Below are 21209 nucleotides of genomic sequence, written 5' to 3' on the forward strand. Positions count from 1 at the left end.
AAACTGTTTGCAAGAATAATGTCAACTGTGAAAATGCTGCAAATTATCTCCGATCATATCGAGAGGTGCTGTGAGTTTAATGCACTTTATTTACTCGCAGTTGACATGCAGTGTGGATTCCTACGTAATGCAAATGGAGCCGTTGGAGACGGTAAATGATTGGATTTGGGGAGGTGGTTAAATTTTTTTGATCACTTCATTATTTTATTGCTTTTTTCGTTTAAAGTGCAATTTGAATTTAGAAATGTCTGTTGTTTATGTTTTTAATGTTTCAATAAATGTATACATTTTTAAACCAAAATCAATAAAGCAAAAAAAATTCACCGATGTAATAGGATATCGCGATATTTTTTAAGGCAATAATCGCAAAAATATTTTTTACATATCACCCAGCCCTTCAACTTATTGGGAGAAGCTTGTGGAAGGCTACCCAAAAAGTTTTATCCAAGTTAAACAATTTAAAGACAATGCTATCAAATACTAACAAAGTGTATGTAAACTTCTGACCCACTGTGAATGTGATGGAAGAAATAAAAGCTGAAATAAATCATTCTCTCTACTATTATTCTGACATTTCACATTCTTAAAATAAAGTAGTGATCCTAACTGACCTAAGACAGGGAATGTTTTCTATAATTAAATGTCAGAAATTGTGAAAAACTGTTTAAATGTATTTGGCTAAGGTGTATGTAAACTTCTGACTTCAACTGTAAACAAGTAAATTCACTAAAGAAAACAAAAAGCCTAAATATCTTAAAATATCTCATCTTTACTAAAGTAAATTTGTCTTGTTTTAAGGATTTTTAGATATTTTTACAGAAAAACAATATTTAAATTAAGAATAATATTTTTGCAGTACTTTTTTGCTCTAATATCAAAAGTCTTACAAGAGAAAAAAAGGTTATGCTCCAATGAGCATTTTTGTCATAGAATTCATTCTTAAATATAATCACACCTTGTAACAGATGCATGTAAAGGCAAGAAATAGCATTTTAGCTTAGCAAAAAGCTAAATGTACATATGACAATTTACACAAGGTGAACTATTTTTGCTGCTCCAAACTTCAAAACCCCACAAAGTGTACACAACAACTTCCTTTTCTGATCGTATGTAGATTCTGTTAATAGAATGAGGCCGAAAATATATTACTTGTAGCTTTCTAAACGATGTTAAAGGCTACATTGGTTAGCATTTCTTGTCAAAATACCTTAACCACATAAACATTGACAAGGCATGTAATTGTGTATTGGGTTTATGTTTCATCTGTCAAAGAGTTTCTAACTTATTTGATTAATTGCGGGGAACTTTTAAATTTAAAGGCACTTTAACTTTGAAATTCACGAGGACTCTTATTTTGAAATGTTTGCGCTTCACTGCTTCCAGTTACTCATTCAAACAAATAAGGGAAATAAAATGTGCACTCCTACAATAAAATACGATGTATTACAATATAAACAATTAAAAGTAAACTTTGTCATATTTTATCAACTCTGTATCATCATTGTCAACAGTTGATCTTTAGTGATAGTTTGTCATAAATTTCCAGTATGGCTTAATGATTGCAAACAGCTCTGCAACAGCTGTTAACACTCACAAGCCCCCGCGTGCTTGAAGAAAATACAACAGTGCCGCGTTTTCACTTTGAAGGATGCAGCGCATGCATTTAATTAAATCTTATTCTTTTTAAGTAGGATAATCACATTAGGTCATATCACGATTCCTGTCTTTCCACCCCCAAATTTAAGACCTCTTTAAATAAAAATTAAGACTTTTGTTGTATCATTTAATATATTTAAGACTTTTTATGACCTTAAATTTTGGAAAACTGAATTTAAGACACTAAGACTTCCGCAGGAACCCTGGCATAAACTATTCTGAATGTAGCACATTATAAGAAAGAGTTTCACTGCTGTTCAAATGCTCTTCGGATCTTTTCATTTATACGGATAAATGTTTTCCAACTGAATGGTATAAATATTAAATGAAACAAATGACAATAAAATGCAAAATATTCTCTTTAGTAATCAAAATACTTTTTGAATGTAACTGTATTCTGATTACAAATGATTTAAAATTGTAAATGTAGTTACTCAATACAGTTACTAATATTTAGTATTTTAAATACGTAATTCCGTTACATGTATTCCGTTACTCCCTAACCCTGGTAGTAAGATTGTACTCCATTCTGAACATTTAGTGAAGAAACTGTTAGATTCATGTCTCAAAGTGTTCTGTGTTGATCCCAAATCAGTATTCTTGTCCATTTCAGGCCGAGCTGTAAATAGTTAGGTGTTTTGTGGAAAAGAGTGACAGAGTCTGAGTACAGTTCAGAGGATTAAAAAAAAAAAAGATGAATACAGTGTGTGGCGGAGTGAAAATGTGCCCTGTCACTTTAAGACGACAGATGGTGCTTGAGCCCAACACACAAAAAAAAAAAAAAAGCCCCAGCCATACAACGGGCCCCCACAACACACATCTAGTGGGCCGGAGACAGTGTGGCCTTTAATTGACTGGCTGACAGCTATAGTACTGTAAAGAGCAGGCATACGGCACATTCACCACATGCTGGACTAATTCATGGACAAACACAAAACAATGCAAGAGAGCCAGAAAAAGACGGAGGCAGAAAAGGAGGGTTGGCGAGCGCAGAGACAGAGAGGGGTGAAACAGAGCGAGAGAGGGAGACACGGCCGAGCGAGAGGCTGCAATAATTTATTCACTGTTTCTGTCTTCATGAACAGAGGTCATTCACTCAGAAACAGCTTCCAAGCTTGCACCTGGCCCTGCCAATTAAAACCAGTATTCAAGTACACACACACACACACACACGCACACACACGACATGCTTTAACTCACTGGTATCCAAACTTACGCACACAATCTTTCTAAATGAAAGAGAGGACAATTCAGAATAACTATGAAAATCGGGGGGGAAAAAGTCCTCTTTCTATGGAGGGAAAAAAATCTCTCTCTCTATCCGTTTAAAAAACAAACAAATAGATTTTCCTATGTGAACGTGCTAAACGTGCTTCAATCAGGGCAATGTATCTTGCTGTGTTTCAGCGTGCTGTGTATGAGTCAAACGTCTTGAAATACCAAAGTTTTGTTCCATTGTTCAATCTCGGTCTAGCTTTTTTAAATGTAAGAATGTGTTCTGTGTGAAAAGCCCCTAAAAATGCATATTTGGGCCATTGGGAAAAAGTTACATTCAAAGTACTCACTGAGCATTTTATTAGGAACACCTACTTATTCATGTGATTATCTAAGCCAATTGTGTGGCAGCAATGCAATGCAATGCATAAAATCATACAGATACGGGTCAGGAGCTTCAGTTTATGTTCACATCAAACATCAGAGTTGGGAAAAAATATGTGATCTCAGTGATTTCAACCCTGGTATGATTGTTGGTGCCAGACGGGCTGGTTTGAGTAATTCTGTTACTGCTGACCTCCTGGGATTTTCATGCACAACAGTCTCTAGAATTTACTCAGAATGGTGCCAAAAACAAAAAACATCCAGTGAGTGACAGTTCTGTGGATGGTAACACCTTGTTGATGAGAGAGGTCAACAGAGAATGATCAGACTGGTTCGAGCTGACAGAAAGGCTACAGTAACTCAGATAATCACTCTGTACAATTGTAGTGAGCAGAACAGCATCTCAGAATGCACAACACGCCAACCTTGAGGCAGATGGACTACAACAGCAGAAGACCATGCTCAGGTACTTTATTAGGACCATAGTGTTCCTAAAAGTGCTCAGTGAGTGTAAATTGCAGTGTTTTAAGGCACTGAACAGAAAGTATGATCAGGTGGAATATCTCTTCACCATCAGAGATAAAAAGCAGAAATGGACCTTCAGAGCTCACCTGTGATTGGTTAATAGCAGCATGGTTGCCATTAAAGGGAGATTTGCGGTCCTTGTCGCGATGGTGACGGCTGCTGTGTTTACTGCGTTGGAGCTGCTGCCTCAACTTCACAATCTGAAACAAGGAATGAGACTATCAGTATACAGATTATTCCCCACTGCAAGTACATTTTTCAAAGTTCTCTTGCTTAGCTGAAATTCTAGAATATCTTGCCAGTTAATACACACATATATACATAAATGCACAATGACACACTCTCAGACACATGGTATGTATGTTTGGCGACTAATTAAACATCTCTTCTGGCAGTGTGCCACCACAGTATAATCAAAGATATAATTGCATATACTGAGTTGAGCATCACAAGAAAAATGTATATTAATGATTTTTTTTTTCTTCATTTTTCCATTTTCAATAATGGTTTAAACACTACTTGAATCAGTTGTAATGTGTGACACTGTAACCATGCATTACGAATGCAGGTCTGTTTTATGGTCAATTGCTGTATTCTGTGATCAAATATTTTTGTCTAATGAGCGCTAAACTGTATAACTGACATCTATCCGAGGCAAAATTTTGCCTACATACTGCAGAAGCGCTAGTTTCATGTCTCTCGTATAACTCCACAGACTCTCTTCTCTCACACAATAAAATAATTTGAACTCAAATTAACATTTCATGCCCATTTTTAAAATTTTTTTTTTTACTTGGCAAGTAGCCATGTAATAAGCTGGATAATACGCAGTCAGCCAGTCATAATCGCAAAACAAACTCATTCTGAATGATACAAGATGGGGGTCCTGATCACCCTGTCAGGGTTTATTTTGTGATTATGACTGGATGACTGTCCATTATCCCTTACTTATTTAACTCTTCAGTTAGCACTGAGTGAGTCAGAGTACAGGGACAGATGGGATGGGTGAGACCTCATGGTCTGTGTGTCTCCTGGAACTGCTTTCCTCCGAGCGCTACTTTACATACACAAACAAACACCCCAGCCGTCCCTACACCCCAAACACACGCTTCCAAAACCCATATGCTCAATTACACTAGTACTCTAATATAAGAACATTTGTCTTCTAAACAGAAAACAGAAACAAAGCATGCAAATAAACAATGCTTTTACAGGCCACAATTTATTCTTAGGGAATTATCCCTACAGTGTATTCCAATAGAGTTTGAAGTTAGCATCTAGCTAAACTAACAACTTGATACTCTACTAAGCACAAAAAAAAAAAAAAAAACTGTGCAAATACAAAAATTGTGTTGTCCGAATGACTAGTCGGACTTAAGAGAGATCTGTATAAATAGGATGATTTAGTCATGTCAACCACACACCACTCAGACGCGTTTATAGGAGGCGTTCCCGGTTCAAGAACTGCAAGACGGCGCTGCAACATAATTGAAAGAGAATGTTGGGGTTTTGCGATGCATTTTTAAAAGTTGTCTGTCTTTTAATTGCACAAAACTATCATAAAATGATGTAACTGGAATTTTGTAGGTGAAATCCAAGTAATTGTCTCAAATTAATGGAGTACTGACAGTCCAACCGCTTGCTAAAACACAATATGCTCAGCTCACTGAAATCTTCTCTGATAAGTTGTGTCCCTGAATTCATCCTCTTTAAAGGGATAGTTGATGCAAAAATGTAAATTCTATTATTATTTTTTTTTTTCTCCCCAATTTGGAATGCCCAGTTCCCAATGTGCTCTAAGTCCTCGTGGTGGCGTAGTGACTCGCCTCAATCCGGGTGGCGGAGGACGAATCTCAGTTGCCTCCACGTCTGTGACCGCCAATCCATGCATCTTATCACGTGGCTTGTTGAGTGCGTTACCACGGAGACATAGTGCGTGTGGAGGCTTCACGCTATTCTCTGCGGCATCCACGCACAACTCACCACGTGCCCCACCAAGAGCGAGAACCACATTATAGCCAACATGAGGAGGTTACCCCATGTGACTCTACCCTCCCTAGCAACTGGGCCAATTTGGTTGCTTAGGAGACCTGGCTGGAGTCACTCAGCATGCCCTGGGATTCGAACTCATGACTCCAGGGATAGTAGTAGACAACGTCTTCACTTGCTGAGCTACCCAGGCCCCCTTAATTCTATTATTTAAAAGTTCAGGTTTTATGAAGCTAAATTTAAGACGTTTTTAAAGACCTTTTTCAGACCACCTAAAGAAAATGTAAGGAATAAATGAAAGGGAACACAATACATCAATACACTCTCTAAATGTACTGTAAATGTCTAGTGAGCACATGAAGAGTCATATTTATAGCAACACTTCAAAGTTTGAAAATGCAACTTTCAACAGCTCCACGGTCAACTAGCATTTTATGACAGTTTGCTCATGCTATACAGATGAATGGAGAGAGCTGTAAACTGACACCTTCCGGTCATAAAATCATCTGTGACTTCTTATAATACAGCAAATTCCTCATAGTAAAGTCCACACATAATTCACTCCAAAAGGATTTAGTGTAAAACATGTTGAAGATTAGCGGACAGGCAGTTATTTCATTAAATGTTTCCTCACAAAAGCGGTTTATTCAGCATTGTGAAGCATCTCCTCCACAGATATCCATTCAAAAAGAACGACCTCTTGTATCCTAGCCATTGTACCATCATAGAATGTCTATGGAACGTCCGCATTGTGCTAATCTATTCTAACCTTGTTTGCTTCATCTACAGGCCTCTCAATCGAACTACAAATCTCTAAACAAGGCGCATCTGCGAATGTTTGCCAAGTTCTTGTACGGTTACTGACAGATGAAGCGGCACATACCGCCACCTACTGTATACTATTCAATGAATATTTAGCGATCTAATCTAAGGCATGTGGCACAGAAAACAGGCCTACTCTTTACTTTAAAATGACTTAAACACAACAAGAAAACAGTCCCTCATAAATCATTTAATGCCATGACCTTATGATTTTAAGACTTGTTGCTCCGATTTAAGAACTTTTTAAGGCCTTAATTTGCAGAAAGGCGAATTAAGACTTTAAGACCTGCGGAAACCCTGAAATTATTCCGAACCTTACAATATTTTTTGTATTTATTTTTTTACCATTGAACACAATTTTGAAGCATGTTGACAAAGCTCTATTTTTCATACAATGAAAGTGAAAGTTGACTGAGGCTGTCAATCCTTAACACTCTGCCTAAAATCCTCTTGTAAGTTCTATGGAAAATAGAAAGTCATATGGGTGAGTAAATGACAGACTAAAAGCACCGGTAATAAAAATATTTAAAAAAATAAAAAATAAAAAATAAATGGGAGAAAAACCAGTCCACCTCACTAATAAACTATCTCTGGCTAAGATAGACTGAAAATGAAAGGAGACATCTGAAGTGGTGGAAGAAGGACTGAATAGAAAGAACACTTTATAAAGCCACTAGAGGATGTGACCAGGGATGGAAGGTTGCACACACACACACAAACACAGGAGGAAGGGAGGGTGTAATGTGAGGTGACACCAGGCTGCTTCAGGTTCACTAGAGCCTGCCAATAATATGATAATGACAGGGCCTCCATCTTCCCCCCAAACAGCCTGTTGCTCCGTCTTCTCATCCACAATCACACAAGGGGGGGGGGGGAAGACAGAGAGGGGGTCCAGCCCCGGCCCCGCTCCCGCTGAATGGAACAAAGCACGGGGGAGGAGAGAAGATCAGGCCCTAAACGCGTCCTGACCTCTTTAAGCTGGTCAGTGCTGCCGCAGGACGCGGAGCGCTTGTGACAGCCCCTCTTCTTCTCTCCGCATTCATCTGCCCAGGCGCTGGGGGTCTGTGAAAGAGAGACAGATAACAAGACTATAAGACATGAAAGCATGATAGAACTTTATAGAGGTGCCATCATGGCAAACTTCATATCTTTTGAAAAAACCTGCCTCAATTCAGAAGTACCTGTTGATGTTGACTATTGACCAGGGTTCAGATTTAACACCCATCATGCACCCAATGCGAGTAAAAGTAGCTTTGGCAATTTGGTTGTAACTTTATCCCTAAAGCCCGTACTGAACTGGGTAAAAAGGCGTTTAAATATGCAACTCCATCTGCTTGGAATCAGCTGCAAAATCAATGGAATCTTAGAGAACTGGTCTCGCTAAATGAATTCAAGGTAATTTTGAACGATTTGGAAGCAGGCACATCTGACTACAAATGTTATGACTGACCATTATTGCCCCTGTTTGACCTGTGATAAATGTGACATTTAAATAATCAGATGTCTTATGCTTCTTTAGTTTTTCCAAGTCTATGATTCTGATGTTTCTGTAGTTCATTCTTTATTTTATGTACATGCATATACTTATTCTGTGTATACTGTGTGAGTGTTGTTGTGTAACCACAGCTGCCTGTCTTGGCCAGGACACTCTCACAAAAGAGATTTTCTATTTTCCTGGTTAAATAAAGGTAAAAAAATATAAAAAATAAGGAAGGAGTAACATTAACTTGTTTAAATCAAACTGTAAGAATGATAGTCTGACCTTTCTAATGTAAATTATGTGAATCAAATGAAGACAAACAAACTAGAGGTCGACCAACAGATTTTGCCGAAACCTAAAGTGGTTAAAAAAAAAAAAACTATAATCGATTAATCAGCAGATATTTTTTAAATTGTATTTACTGAAAGTAAAAAATAAAAACAAATCATAGTCTTTCCTTACTGTGATGGGCACTAACAAAGACTGCAAAGTCCAAAATTAGTAAAATCCCAGATGCGTGTTTGTTGTAGGGCTGCAACTAACGATTATTTCGATAATCGATTCATCTTCAATAATTTCTACGATTAATCGATTAATCGGATAAAAATTACATTTTATTTTCTGTATTTTATTAAAATAAGATTTTTCAAAGAACTGATATGATAAAGGGCGTAAGGATTTGATTTACATTACTGAATTTACGATTCGATACTCACAAAACTTTGAACAAAGCCTGAATCATGAAAAGTTACATTTGAATTTATTATTATTATTACTACTTTCAGGACATAAGCAAAACAGTTACTTTACTTGTAAAACTTAATAAAAAGTGCTCATCATTAAAGAGTAAACTGATCTATAGGGCATGGAGTGGGACAAAAAAAATAATCAGCCCAGAAGAGGGCAATAGTGACACGTGAATTGAAATATTAATAATACTGCTCAGCTGAAAAATACATAATTATGTTAGATACATATGCTTGTACACTGTCACTGATTATATACATTTAAGTATTTTAATATTATAGTTTTTAATAGTATTTTCACTGATTACATGTTTCCAAACTATTCTTTTCAAAAAACTGTGTATGCTTATGCAATAAAATAATGTTTGCCATAGTATAAATTTACTAGTGAAATCAGACATTACATTTGGCATTATCAGGAGGGCTTTCAAATATCAGGACCCTTAGCATTATTATACATTATATTCAGCATTATATACAGTTTAATATAGTACAATCATCTCTAAACCCTGTGCAAATTCCCTCTCGTGCTGATAAGACTCATCCCGGTGCTCACTGTATTACATGAGCTTACATGAGCAGGAGAAAACTTTAAAATCCGTCACACCTTGACTGCTGAGACTTCAGTCTGACATCTATGAAAGCTGCACAATTGATTACATGGAAACTGAAATCGTGGTATGATGTTGGACAGTTTATTCAAAATGATTGTGCTCCCTTTCTCCATTGCGAACAGTTTGATTGACATGGATGTGCATGCACGCTCGCACGAGTTTAACAGACTCGCTAAAACAGTAAAAACAGTTTTGCGAAATACACGGCCGATTTTGAATTCATAACATGTTTACATTATAAAACATAGAAAATAGCAGTAAAATGTAAGTGATGCGCTGGAGAGAAACAACTCTTGCGCATCAAATGGCACAAGTACTCTGTCAACGCACCTGATGCAGCAGCCACTCCACATTAAACTGTATGCTTATTATGATTTTCTTTGACGTGTTTATAAAGTGCTTTCGTGTGCTGGACAACTCAGGTCCTGTTTTTTCCGCTTCAACTTGTCTCCATCATTTTTCAAACGAGTTACATCATGCAACTCATTTTCACTGGGCTGTAAAGTGACATATATCCAACTAATCGATAATGAAATTCGTTGTCGATGATTTTCATTATCGACAATTATCGATTTTATCGATTAGTTGTTGCAGCACTAGTTTGTTGTGCAACCAAAAAAAAAAAATAAGTACAGACATGTAATACAATACAGTAAATACAAATATGTGCAAATAGATAAAGAGAGAGAAGCAGAGGTGTACAACAGTGAATAACATATATACAATATGTACTGTATGTATGGACAGAGAGTGCAAAAGCAAATGGCTCATGATATTAGGGAGAGCAGCGCCACCTATGTTCTTATGTGTTCAGCAAAGATACTGCTCTAGGAATTTTTTATTTCTTGTGTCTGGTTGTTTTTGTTCTAATGGACCTGAATCTCCTTCCAGATGGAAGAGACTGGAAAATACAGTGGGCATGATGTGAAGAGTCCTGTTATTTTAATTGCTCGCTTTCTGCATTGTATCAATAAGATCTTGTATAGAAGGCAAACTAAAGCCAATGGTTTTTTTCAGCTGTCCTGATGATGCGCTGGAGTTTCATCCTCTCACATGTGGTAATTGATCCAAATCACACAGAAATGGATGAAGTGAGGACAGACTCTATGACGGCTGTATAGAATTGTGTCACCAGTGCTTGTGGGAGGTTGAACTTTCTTAGCTGTCGCAAGTACATCCTTAGTAATGGAGGCAGTGTTATTGTCCCATTTTAGGTCATGGGAGATTATTGTCCCTAAGAATTTAAAAGATTTTTCGACTACAACAGGTGATCCGTTGATGACTAGGGGGAGTGAGGATATGTGGAATATTCCTCGCACTAAGCCACCAAAACATATGAGGAACCAAATCGCAATGCGTCACAATGTTTAACTGGAGATCGGCTCATCTTATTGAATGACACAATGCTCTGTGCTGTTTGTCAAAAATATGCAAGGAAAAAACAGAAAAAAGAAGACATTTTTATGGACGATACATTTTCTCAATTCACCAATCACTGGCAGGTGTGGCATAAAATTAATTTGGGACCCTGCTCTATACTGTCATAAAGAGTTGCTTTTCTGTTAGAGAACAAGTGAAAAGAAAAAAAAGGAGTTCTCCCTGCTCTTCATGTTTTATGACCATATCAATAGGCTGTCTAGCCTGCCCTTCAAATTCATTCATGCACAATCTTACAAAAAGACCATTGACAGGAGAAATCACCCCCACGTACACAAAACACACACACACACACATATATGGAAGATGCTGGGGGATGGTGAATTAAAATTAAAATTACATCCTGAAAACAAACTGCTTATTGCTAATTTTTATAGAGAACTTGGTTGGTGTAACTATCTTTGCAAACTTCCTTCCTAAATGAAAAATACAGCTGCTGTTGCCAAAGACAAGTGTGGAGAGGCACGTAGGGTGCAGGGCTTAGTTGATTCTCAGCTTCCTTTGAGCCAGTGTGCCGTTCAACATTGTGAGGAGGTAACTCACTAAAAGATAACTTTTTAACAGCAAACACTGTAGTCAAAGCAGAGACCAGATGTCCTCAGGACTGTACACATACAAATATAAACTTTGCTAAAACTATTATTATTTTCATATAATTAGCCAATAAGAGATATACAATGTTATAATATTGCATGCTTCAAGTAAAAACATGCATTAGTATAGATAAGATCTATTCCACTGTTGTAGGATATAACCAATTCAATTCATTCTAATTATAAGTTTATCATTACCATTTGAATTGGGGAAAAAGCCCTGATATTATCTTATACAGTTAAACACATAAGTTTACACACCCCTTTCAGAATTTATACAAATATAAAAAACATATAATTGTTTTTATTTTATTTAGTACTGCCCTTCAGAAGCTACATAACAGATTTATTTACATATATCCCACAAGACAAGAAAAATTATTTATGCAAATCATCCTTATCAAAAGTTCACATTCCATTTGTTCTTAATGAAGTGTGTTACTTTCTTGAGCATCAAAGAATGTTTGCACATTATGTAATAGTTGTGTATGAGTCCCTCAATTGTCCTAAGTGTCAAGAGCTGGATGTTTTTTTCTTAAAAACAGTGAGCAGCATCATTGCTCAGGACAAACCAAGGACTCATGCACAACTATCACAAAAGACACAAACTGTCATTGATCATCGAGAAAGCAACACACCATATTAAGAACAAGGGCTGCATGATATAATCACATTTATTGAAATATCGCAAATTACACTGCGATATGCATATCACAAGGGCTTGCGATAATACTGTAAAAAGTAACGTTTATGGGCATGCGATTGTCGCTTGGTGTGTGTCCATGCAGTGTGCATAGGTGCAGACCCAAAGCACAACAAAAGCAAGAGATATTCCCCATTCATTTTATCCATGTCATTTCAACAGATTGGCGGATTACATGGGAGCTGACACATTTTAGCAAGTTGTCTATATGTAATTTGGAACAAAAGACAATTATGACTGTGATTTCTGGCATACAAGTCCTTTTATTCCTCCCAATAAACTACAGTATATTTGGGTGGTGGGGGTTCCAATGATCTGCGCACTCTGATGACATCAAATGATTATTGCATCGCATATATCATTATTTAACTACTTATCACAAATCTAATTTTTCCCCATATCGTGCAGCCCCATTAACAACCAAGGGGATGTAAACATTTTAACAGAATCATTTGTGTAAATTCAGTTATTATTTTGTCTTGTGGAATATATGTAAATATCTACTATTTAAAAGCTTCATCAGGGCAGGACTAAATAAACTAAATGCATTTTATATATATATATATATATATATATATATATATATATATATATATATATATATATATATATATATATATATATATATATATATATAGTCCCTCTTAATTTTTAAAATGATAAACATCAAGGGGGTGCAAACTTATGCACTCAACTGCATATGCCTATTTAGATGTATGATGTATATCGACTCGTAATAAAAAATAAAAAAAAAGAATATTGGCTAATACAGATATCTCATACATGCCTAGCAGGAGCAGGTTAATTTCAGAATGGAATATTAAAATAGTTCCTGCTGCATACTGCATAGTAGACTGCATACTGCCTAATATTTGTTAAAAGTAGTAAGTGAAACAATCGAATAAGACTGAATTATGACTGAAATATGCTGCGATAAACAAATAGTTTCAAATAGTAGTACGATACATCATTGACACATGACCTCAACACACTGCATGTATAACTCAGCATGTGACATCCATTCATCATATCAGCCATAAAAACTGTTATTTTTTGTCCAATTTTGCATAACCATTTGCATACACTTGGCAGCCCAATTAAATAGCGAATCAGGTTAATTCATCACAAGTTCATTTAGACAAAAAAAAAAAAAAAAAGTTAATAAAACTTCAGTGTGTTGTGGGATGCACTACTGCTCGCAGTGTTCACTGTTGTATATTGCAATTTCGGAAAATGTAGTAGGTCATCTGGTACTTCATACATATACATACATATATACATATATATATACACACACACACACACACACACACACATATATAGAAAGAGAGAGCGAGAGAGAAAATTTGCATACTGTGCATAGTACACATTAGGAATGTGCACAAGTAATCAACTAATCGAGTACTTGTTCTACACCAGCTAGTCGAAAAACACTACTCGAATATTGCAAATTCATTTTTCTTAGCGCATTTGCATGCTGTGAGCAGCGCTGTATACTGTTCTTATCCTCTGAATCTCTCACCAAATCTAGGAGTTAAAATTGAGTCCACTGGGGGTCATAGGTGTTGGATGAGAAAAGATATGATGGCGCCTGTGATTTTGAAAGCAAAGTCTAGTTTACCACTAGCAATACTTGTAATATTTTGATTCTTATGAAATTGTACTCTGTTGATATTTGGTTCTTGTTGGAGTCATGCAAACCAACGGATGATGATTTATTGCTTTTATGGTGGAAAGAAACTGTGAAGCGGTACGAGAAACTCGGAAGCTTATCGGACAGTAAGTGCGTTAATTCTCTTAACACGGGCAGAGCACATATAAAACGCCAACTTTCACCACTTGTTTCACATTGCTTGATACGTGAATTTACAAAAATGTGATGACCTTTATGTAGACTCAGAGTTTGTATATGTGAATTACCCTTATGCCATCAGTATTGGTTTCTACTGTATGTTTCTAAGGGTGAGTACGAATGTTTTATAACTTTTAAAATCTTTATGAATGCATATTGTTCACTTTAGCATAGTTTGATGAAGTTATCTTATTTTGAAACCGTTCTTGTTAACGTTTCTTAAAACGAAATATAAATTTCACGTATGTGTCATATTTTTTTATTTTTTTTTTGAGTACTTGACTCCAAATATTTTGGAAAATGCCCATCCCTAGTACACATAATACATACTTCAGTAATAGTGAGCGTTTTCTACTGCATCCCAAACAAAGTAAGAGCTGGGTTTGGTTTAAACTACATTTTTCTCTTCGAGAGCTGGAAATTATGAACGTCGGTCTGAGCATCATTTTGTATGTGTACGGATCGGATGGAATAAACATAAACCATAACGTTAATCTACTTATTTCAACAACAGGTAGCCATATATCGAACTATAATGTAGCTAAAAGTTAACATAAGTGTCAAAACAAATTTTAGTGTAGCCTGGATTACCTGTAGCTTTAGGCGGTTACCCGTCCTCTTGCAGCCGCTTGTACATATGATTACGGGCAGACACGGGATCTAGCGTGGAGAATGGGGATGCATTCAGTTATGTCATTGTACTCCAACTTCAAGTGCTTTGCTGAATTGTCGCCGAATCGCATTCTTTACAGCGCGAACAGCAACCATGTCAGATGTCCAAACACACAAAGATCAAATTGAAAATCACTTACAAGCTCTAGCGGTAGACTTTTTAAATGATTATGCATAGCACTAGTATTTCTGTTGTATTTAAAGGCCACTTTGCATATATTGGAGGTTACTGTAGCATCTGTGTCATCTTTATCAAAGTACATTTGAGCCACTTTGCTCTTTCAGTGCAGATTCATTGGCCTCCAATCCCGCTGGCATGTTTCTGAAATGTAGGATGACAAGGGAAGAGTTATTTATATTCATGAATAAAGCAATAACTAAATTGGACGATTCAGTTATATTCATCAGGAAAACACTACCTGATACTATAACCCAACCCCTAAACCTAACAAATCAGGTAGAGCTTCCCTCATTAATATGAACGAGTCTTCCTTTGCCATACTACATTTCGGAAATCCACCTCCCGCAATATTTCCTACAAATGCGTTTTGTAAATCACGTGGCAAATGACTAGTCGACTTCAGGCTGACATTGTCAACTACATTATTTATAGTCGACTAGTCTATGCAACCCCTACCTTAGATACCCTCAAAAGCAGACCACACCTCCCTCCAACATAAACAACATTCCTAAAAACATGTAGCCTACAGCTATGTAACAAACCTTGCCAAAACACTGCATTCTCCAAGTGAAGTGTCTGTAAAGTCTAAAACACAATGAGGGATCAGACAAGTGCAGGTTTAGAGAACGTTAACAGGAAAAATATAAAAAACCAACCAATTCTGTCTGACACCTCACCTACATCTAACAAGCAGTAGAGTAGATCCAGAGACGTCAGCTTGGAGAGTTATGGGAATCACTCAGCTGTGACTATATCCTGTACTATGGCCAATTTCCTAGCACACAATTTAAAAACATTACAGTGTGAGAACAAACACTAACAGGTAATGATAGGTGAGCAGGCACTGCAAAAACACACTTGCAAGCACTCATAGACTTTGAGAGGTTTGGAAATCTCTTGATTTCAGCTTGTCTTAACCCATCCCTGCATGTCTTCTTGCCGCAAGTCATGAGCAGCCGTTAACGACAAGAAACCAGAGATTTAAGGCCAACGTATACTTCGGTCGTCCGCATTGCTGATCGGAACATGCACAGTATGCATGACGCAAATTTCATTATCAGCAGTCGGTCTTTGTGCGGCCCAGATTTTCTTGACATGCAGACGGTCCTCGTATGTGTGCACTGTCTGCGAAAATTCATAAATAGAGATATATATCGAATATAGTAAATTGTCTGAAAAATACTGATATATCATTTTTGTAGCCACATCGTCCAGCCCTACCAACTCCACATAATCCTGGATTATTCTACTCCACATATGCTCAAAATGCCTGTACTAAAAAAATTCACAAGCTTTCACTCAAAATGTCTCATAAAAACAAATAAAATTATTACCAGTCAGCTCCAGGCTTTTTTGGATCACAGTAAAGCATATCTATAAGATGAGAATATAAGCATCTCATATTTAAGATGCATGGAAAAGCAATCTTTCTTTCTCTGCCTCTCTCAATCACTCATAAGTGTGAGTCAAAGCTGTATAACGCAGTGTAGGATAATAAAATCTGTGGCTTTGGAGGCCTGGGAACAGCCCGGGGTGTTAGACGTAAGACAAAATCAATCAAAAACATATTTAATAAGAGTCTCTTTTCCAACTCTGTTTTCATAAAACATGCACAGTCCTATTAAATTCCAATGGTTTTTTTCCCAAAAACATTCTCCTGTTCTATTCCATACCGGTGTCAAAATTCACTGTCCATTAACAGATATGTTTTCATGCAAACAAACATGCTCTCTTTCTCACACACTATTAATTAGCAGACTCATTCATCAGGGAGACATGTTGACACACTTTAGTTTGGCCTTGGATACAAATCATAAACACACAGGGAAACCGGTCAACACCTCTCCTCTCTTGCTCTGTACAACAAGAGGCTCAGCCTCTCTGTCTGTAAATATAAAAGACTACATATGCCCACCTCCACTTTTGCTCCGCAATATCTTAAAAAAAAAAAACCTTTAACCCAAAATTGACCCCCTTTACTTTCTCAATGAATGCTCCTAGTCGTAATGTGCATTATTCTTCAGAACAAGAAAAACGTTTTGCTTTCTTAATATTTCATGAATATATAAATAACTTTCTATGATTCAGAACTAATAATATCATAACCCACTTTTCACGTTCCAATCAAGTCCTGACAGATAAAATTAACTCCCGCATTACATTAAACATTTTCTGTCAAATATTCTGTTTCATTCAGAAATACAGCAGATCATTTTTTTTATTTTTATGGAATACCGTTTAATTTTGTCTAGAAAGTGAAACCCATTTTATGCCTATAATGTGACATGTTTCTAAATGAAATGGGCACAAGAGAAAAGTAGGGCGGAGCTGATCGAATCATGAGGTGGGCTTTCCAGTTTGCAGTCAATTTTGGAGGACAACACCCCTCCTGAAACAACATGAGCACCCGTTTGGATTCATCTTAAGCGATGCTGCGGTGTGAATTTTTGACGGTTAGATTACAGTCTGAGAAAAAACAATTGCAGTTAACCATTTTTACGATTATTTGCAAATTAGCACTGATGAAAAAAATGCATATCATACACAACTAAACGTCTTAGTGGATGTATTTCTGGGGATATGTGGATGCAAAGGGCAGCCCTATAATAAGAAAACTTCAAAGGTGTACATGTAAGATTATTGTGGGTGCGCAACATGTAGTTCATGGCATTAAACAGTTTTTATCTTCTGCAACAGTGTAGTAGAGCAATCTGTTGTCTGTCAGACACCCCAACATAAAGAATCAGCAACAGACTCTACAAAAAATGCTGTCCACAACATCTCACATATAAACCCGTGGACTATGCATAGTAACGGGAACATTGCTTACAGCGGGCAATTTAAATGTCCAATCATGGCTAAAATTGACATTTATTGTTGAATGCGGTGAGTATACACAAGCAATGCTTTAAATAAGGAGGATGATTTAAGACACAACTTTTCAAAGTTTGCTCGCTTATAATAACTACACGCAATGCACCACGCACTGTCAGAACGCTTAAGCCTGGTTTATACTCGACGCAGCCACTTGTTCGCGAGGCTGTGTGCGACAAAAATTACGTCAAGCCCTCATTTCAGGTTAATAAAAAAATTAATTACATTTGACTTATTCAGGAGACACAAGCAGAACAAGTTTGTGTGCAAATCATTAGAAAAACAATTACTGTGGAATCTGTCCCAATCATTTTAATGGACAATTTACAAGCATACACACAAATTTGTTTTGCTCATGTTTCATGATTAAGGCCCAATGAGTTTGCTCAGTCACTACACTGCATGTTAGCATGTTAGAGTTTATATGAATGTAGCATTTCAATATAAATTCTATAAGCATAAATTATAGGAACGGTGCCTTGAATGAATGACTGAAGCGTTGCTCTTTAGATTTAAATTATTTTGTATAGTTTGTTTGGAAAACTTTATAAGATTATAAGGCCAAGGAATATTCTATAAGGATTTACAAGTATTTTGAGGCTTGAATACTGAATAAAAACTAGATTGAAGTTTGACATTTATAAAAAAATAAAAATAAATAAATAAATAAATAAAATAAAAAAACACAGGTCAATGAAAACTGTCAATTTGCCTTATTCATGACACATGAACAGAAGACACTTTTTAGTGTACAACCCCAATTCTGAAAAAATTGGGACAGTATGAAAAATGCTAATAAAAAAAATTAGTGATTTGTAAATTATATTCACCCTTTGCTATATTGAAAGCTCTACAACTACACATTACGATGTTTTACCCTGTGAATTTCATTGATTTAAAAAAAAAAAAATTATGTACAGGAATTTCAAATCAGATGATTGCAACACACTCCAAAAATGTCGGGAGTGTATACCACTATGAAACAACACCATTTCTTCTATTAACACTTATTAAGCATTTGGGCACTGAAGACACAAGTTTGTTAACTTTAGAAAGTGGAATTTTCCCCCATGCATCCATTATGCAGGTCTTTAACTGCACAATTGTACAGGGTCTTCATTGCTGTATGGTGTGCTTCATAATGCGCCACACATTCTCAATTGGAGACAGGTCAGGACTGCAGGCAGGCCAGTCTAGCACCCACACTCTCTGCTTACACAACCATGCACTTGTAATCCGGGCAGTATGTGGTTTGAAGTTGTCCTGCTGGAAAATGCAGGGACGTCCCTGGAAAAGACGTTGCTGGATGGCAGTATATGTTGCTCCAAAATTTTTACAAATCTGCCTGTATTCATGGTGTATTCACAGATGTGGGAGTTACTCATGCCATGGGCACTGACACACCCCTGGCCCATACAGACACTGGCTTTTGACCTGACGCTGATAACAACTTGGATGGTCCTTTTCCTCTATGGCCCGGATAACACGACAGCTTTGTTTTTCAAAAACATTTTGAACTGTGGACTCTTCAGACCAAAAAACACAGTTCCACTGTTCTACTTTCCATCTAAGATGAGACCGAGCCCAGAGAAGTCAGCAGTGCTTCTGGACAGTGTTGATGTAGGGCTTCTGCTTTGCATAGTAAAGTCTTAACTTGTATCTGTGGATGCAGTGGCGAATGGTGTTGACTAACAAAGGTTAACTCAAGTTATCCCAAGCCCATGTTCATGATATTCATTACAGATGAATGTTGTTTTTTTAAGACAGTGACATCTGAGGGATCAGAGATCACACGCATTCAGAAGTGGTTTTCGTCTTGCCCTTTACGCACCGAGATTTGACCAGATTCCTTGAATCTTTTATAATATATTGTGCACTTTAGAGGGTGAAATGCCCCAAATCCTTCCAATTTGTCTTTGGGGAACATTGTTCTCAAAGTGCTGGATTATTTGCATCTGTTGGCAAATTGACAAGTCTTGAACGATCCTTGCTCTTGAAGGACTAGGCTGTTTTTGGAGGCTCCTTATATACTATGACACAATTGCATCTCCTGTTTCACATTGCCTTATTTCAACTTGTCAAATTGTTATTAGTCTTAAATTGCACCTCTCTCAACTTTTTTGGAGCGTGTTGCAATCATCTGATTTGAAATTACTGAACATTTTCAAAAAAAAAAAAAAAATAATAATAAAATAATGAAATTCACAAGGTAAAACATCATATAATGTTTAATTGTAGTGCTTTCAATATAGCAAAGGGTGAATATAATTTACAAATCACTCATTTTTGCTTTTACTACCATTTTTCATACTGTCCCAACTTTTTCAGAATTGGGGTTGTAAATCGTTAGTACCCATTCTTGCATTAATTGCCCCAATGGGACAATTTACATAAGAATGCATTTACACGGAGTTCACGTGACACCATGCGAGAAGCAGACATGTGAGACACAAGCTCTGCGAACTTTGATAGTTTAATTATTTTCACGTTATAATCCGGTGAGATTCGATACACCCAGTTACATACTTGCTCTTTGAGGTAAACATGGCAAAGAAGTCAAAATCCTCAGACTCTGGAAACATTAAAAGACACTTACGTGGGGGGCCTGGGTAGCTCAGTGGTAAAATACGCTGGTTACCACCCCTGGAGTTCGCTAGTTCGAATCCCAGGGCGTGCTGAGTGACTCCAGCCAGGTCTCCTAAGCAACCAAATTGGCCCGGTTGCTAGGGAGGGTAGGGTCACATGGGGTAACCTCCTCGTGGTCGCTATAATGTGGTTTGTTCTCGGTGGGGCGCATGGTGAATTGAGCGCGGATGCCGCGGTGGATAGCGTGAAGCCTCCACACGCGCTATGTCTCCGTGTCAACGCGCTCAACAAGCCACGTGATAAGATGTGCGGGTTGACTGTCTCAGACGCGGAGGCAACTGGGATTCGTCCTCCGCCACCCGGACGGAGGCAAATCACTATGCGACCACCAGGACTTAGAGCGCATTGGGAATTGGGCATTCCAAATTGGGAGATAAAGGGGAAAAATCCCCCCCCCCAAAAAAAAGACACTTATGTGTTCAAGCTGAGGCCTCTGGCGGCCCTGCGAGCCGGGGACTCGATTTGGATGGCATGTCGAGAGAAGAAATTCAGTGTCAACTGTCCAACATCTTGGTAATGCTGACGAAGGTTGTTGCTGACTTGGAGGATCTCGCTGTAATACGATCGATCGATTACGGCGATGGAAACTAAATTCTCTGAGTTGTTTACAAGAGTGACAGAAGTTGAAAGACGGATAGATTATCTTGAGTCATCGGAAAGGGAATTAATCCGCCTGCATCCAAAACAGATTTGGAATTAATTTAGGAAAAACTGGAATATTTCGAAAATATGAGCCGAAGGAATAACATACGAATTGTTGGAATTCCTGAACATGAAGAGGACAGAGATACGGTGAAATTCCTGGAAGAGCTCTTCCCGG

At 37.3% G+C, this 21209-nt stretch overlaps 1 protein-coding gene across 1 annotated transcript in view; it reads right to left on the reverse strand.

Annotated features, from left to right (window-relative positions):
- fam117bb (family with sequence similarity 117 member Bb) overlaps nt 1–21209 on the reverse strand; it is a 67206-nt gene that overhangs the window by 18412 nt on the left and 27585 nt on the right. The window contains exons 3-4 of the mRNA XM_051708834.1: nt 7561–7653; nt 3867–3980 (exon numbers count right to left, since the gene is read on the reverse strand). Of these exons, the coding sequence (XP_051564794.1) occupies nt 3867–3980; nt 7561–7653 (207 nt within the window). The remainder of the gene's footprint in view (nt 1–3866; nt 3981–7560; nt 7654–21209) is intronic.

This window comes from Myxocyprinus asiaticus, chromosome 10, assembly GCF_019703515.2.
Source record: "Myxocyprinus asiaticus isolate MX2 ecotype Aquarium Trade chromosome 10, UBuf_Myxa_2, whole genome shotgun sequence".
NCBI classification, from domain to species: Eukaryota; Metazoa; Chordata; class Actinopteri; order Cypriniformes; family Catostomidae; genus Myxocyprinus; species Myxocyprinus asiaticus.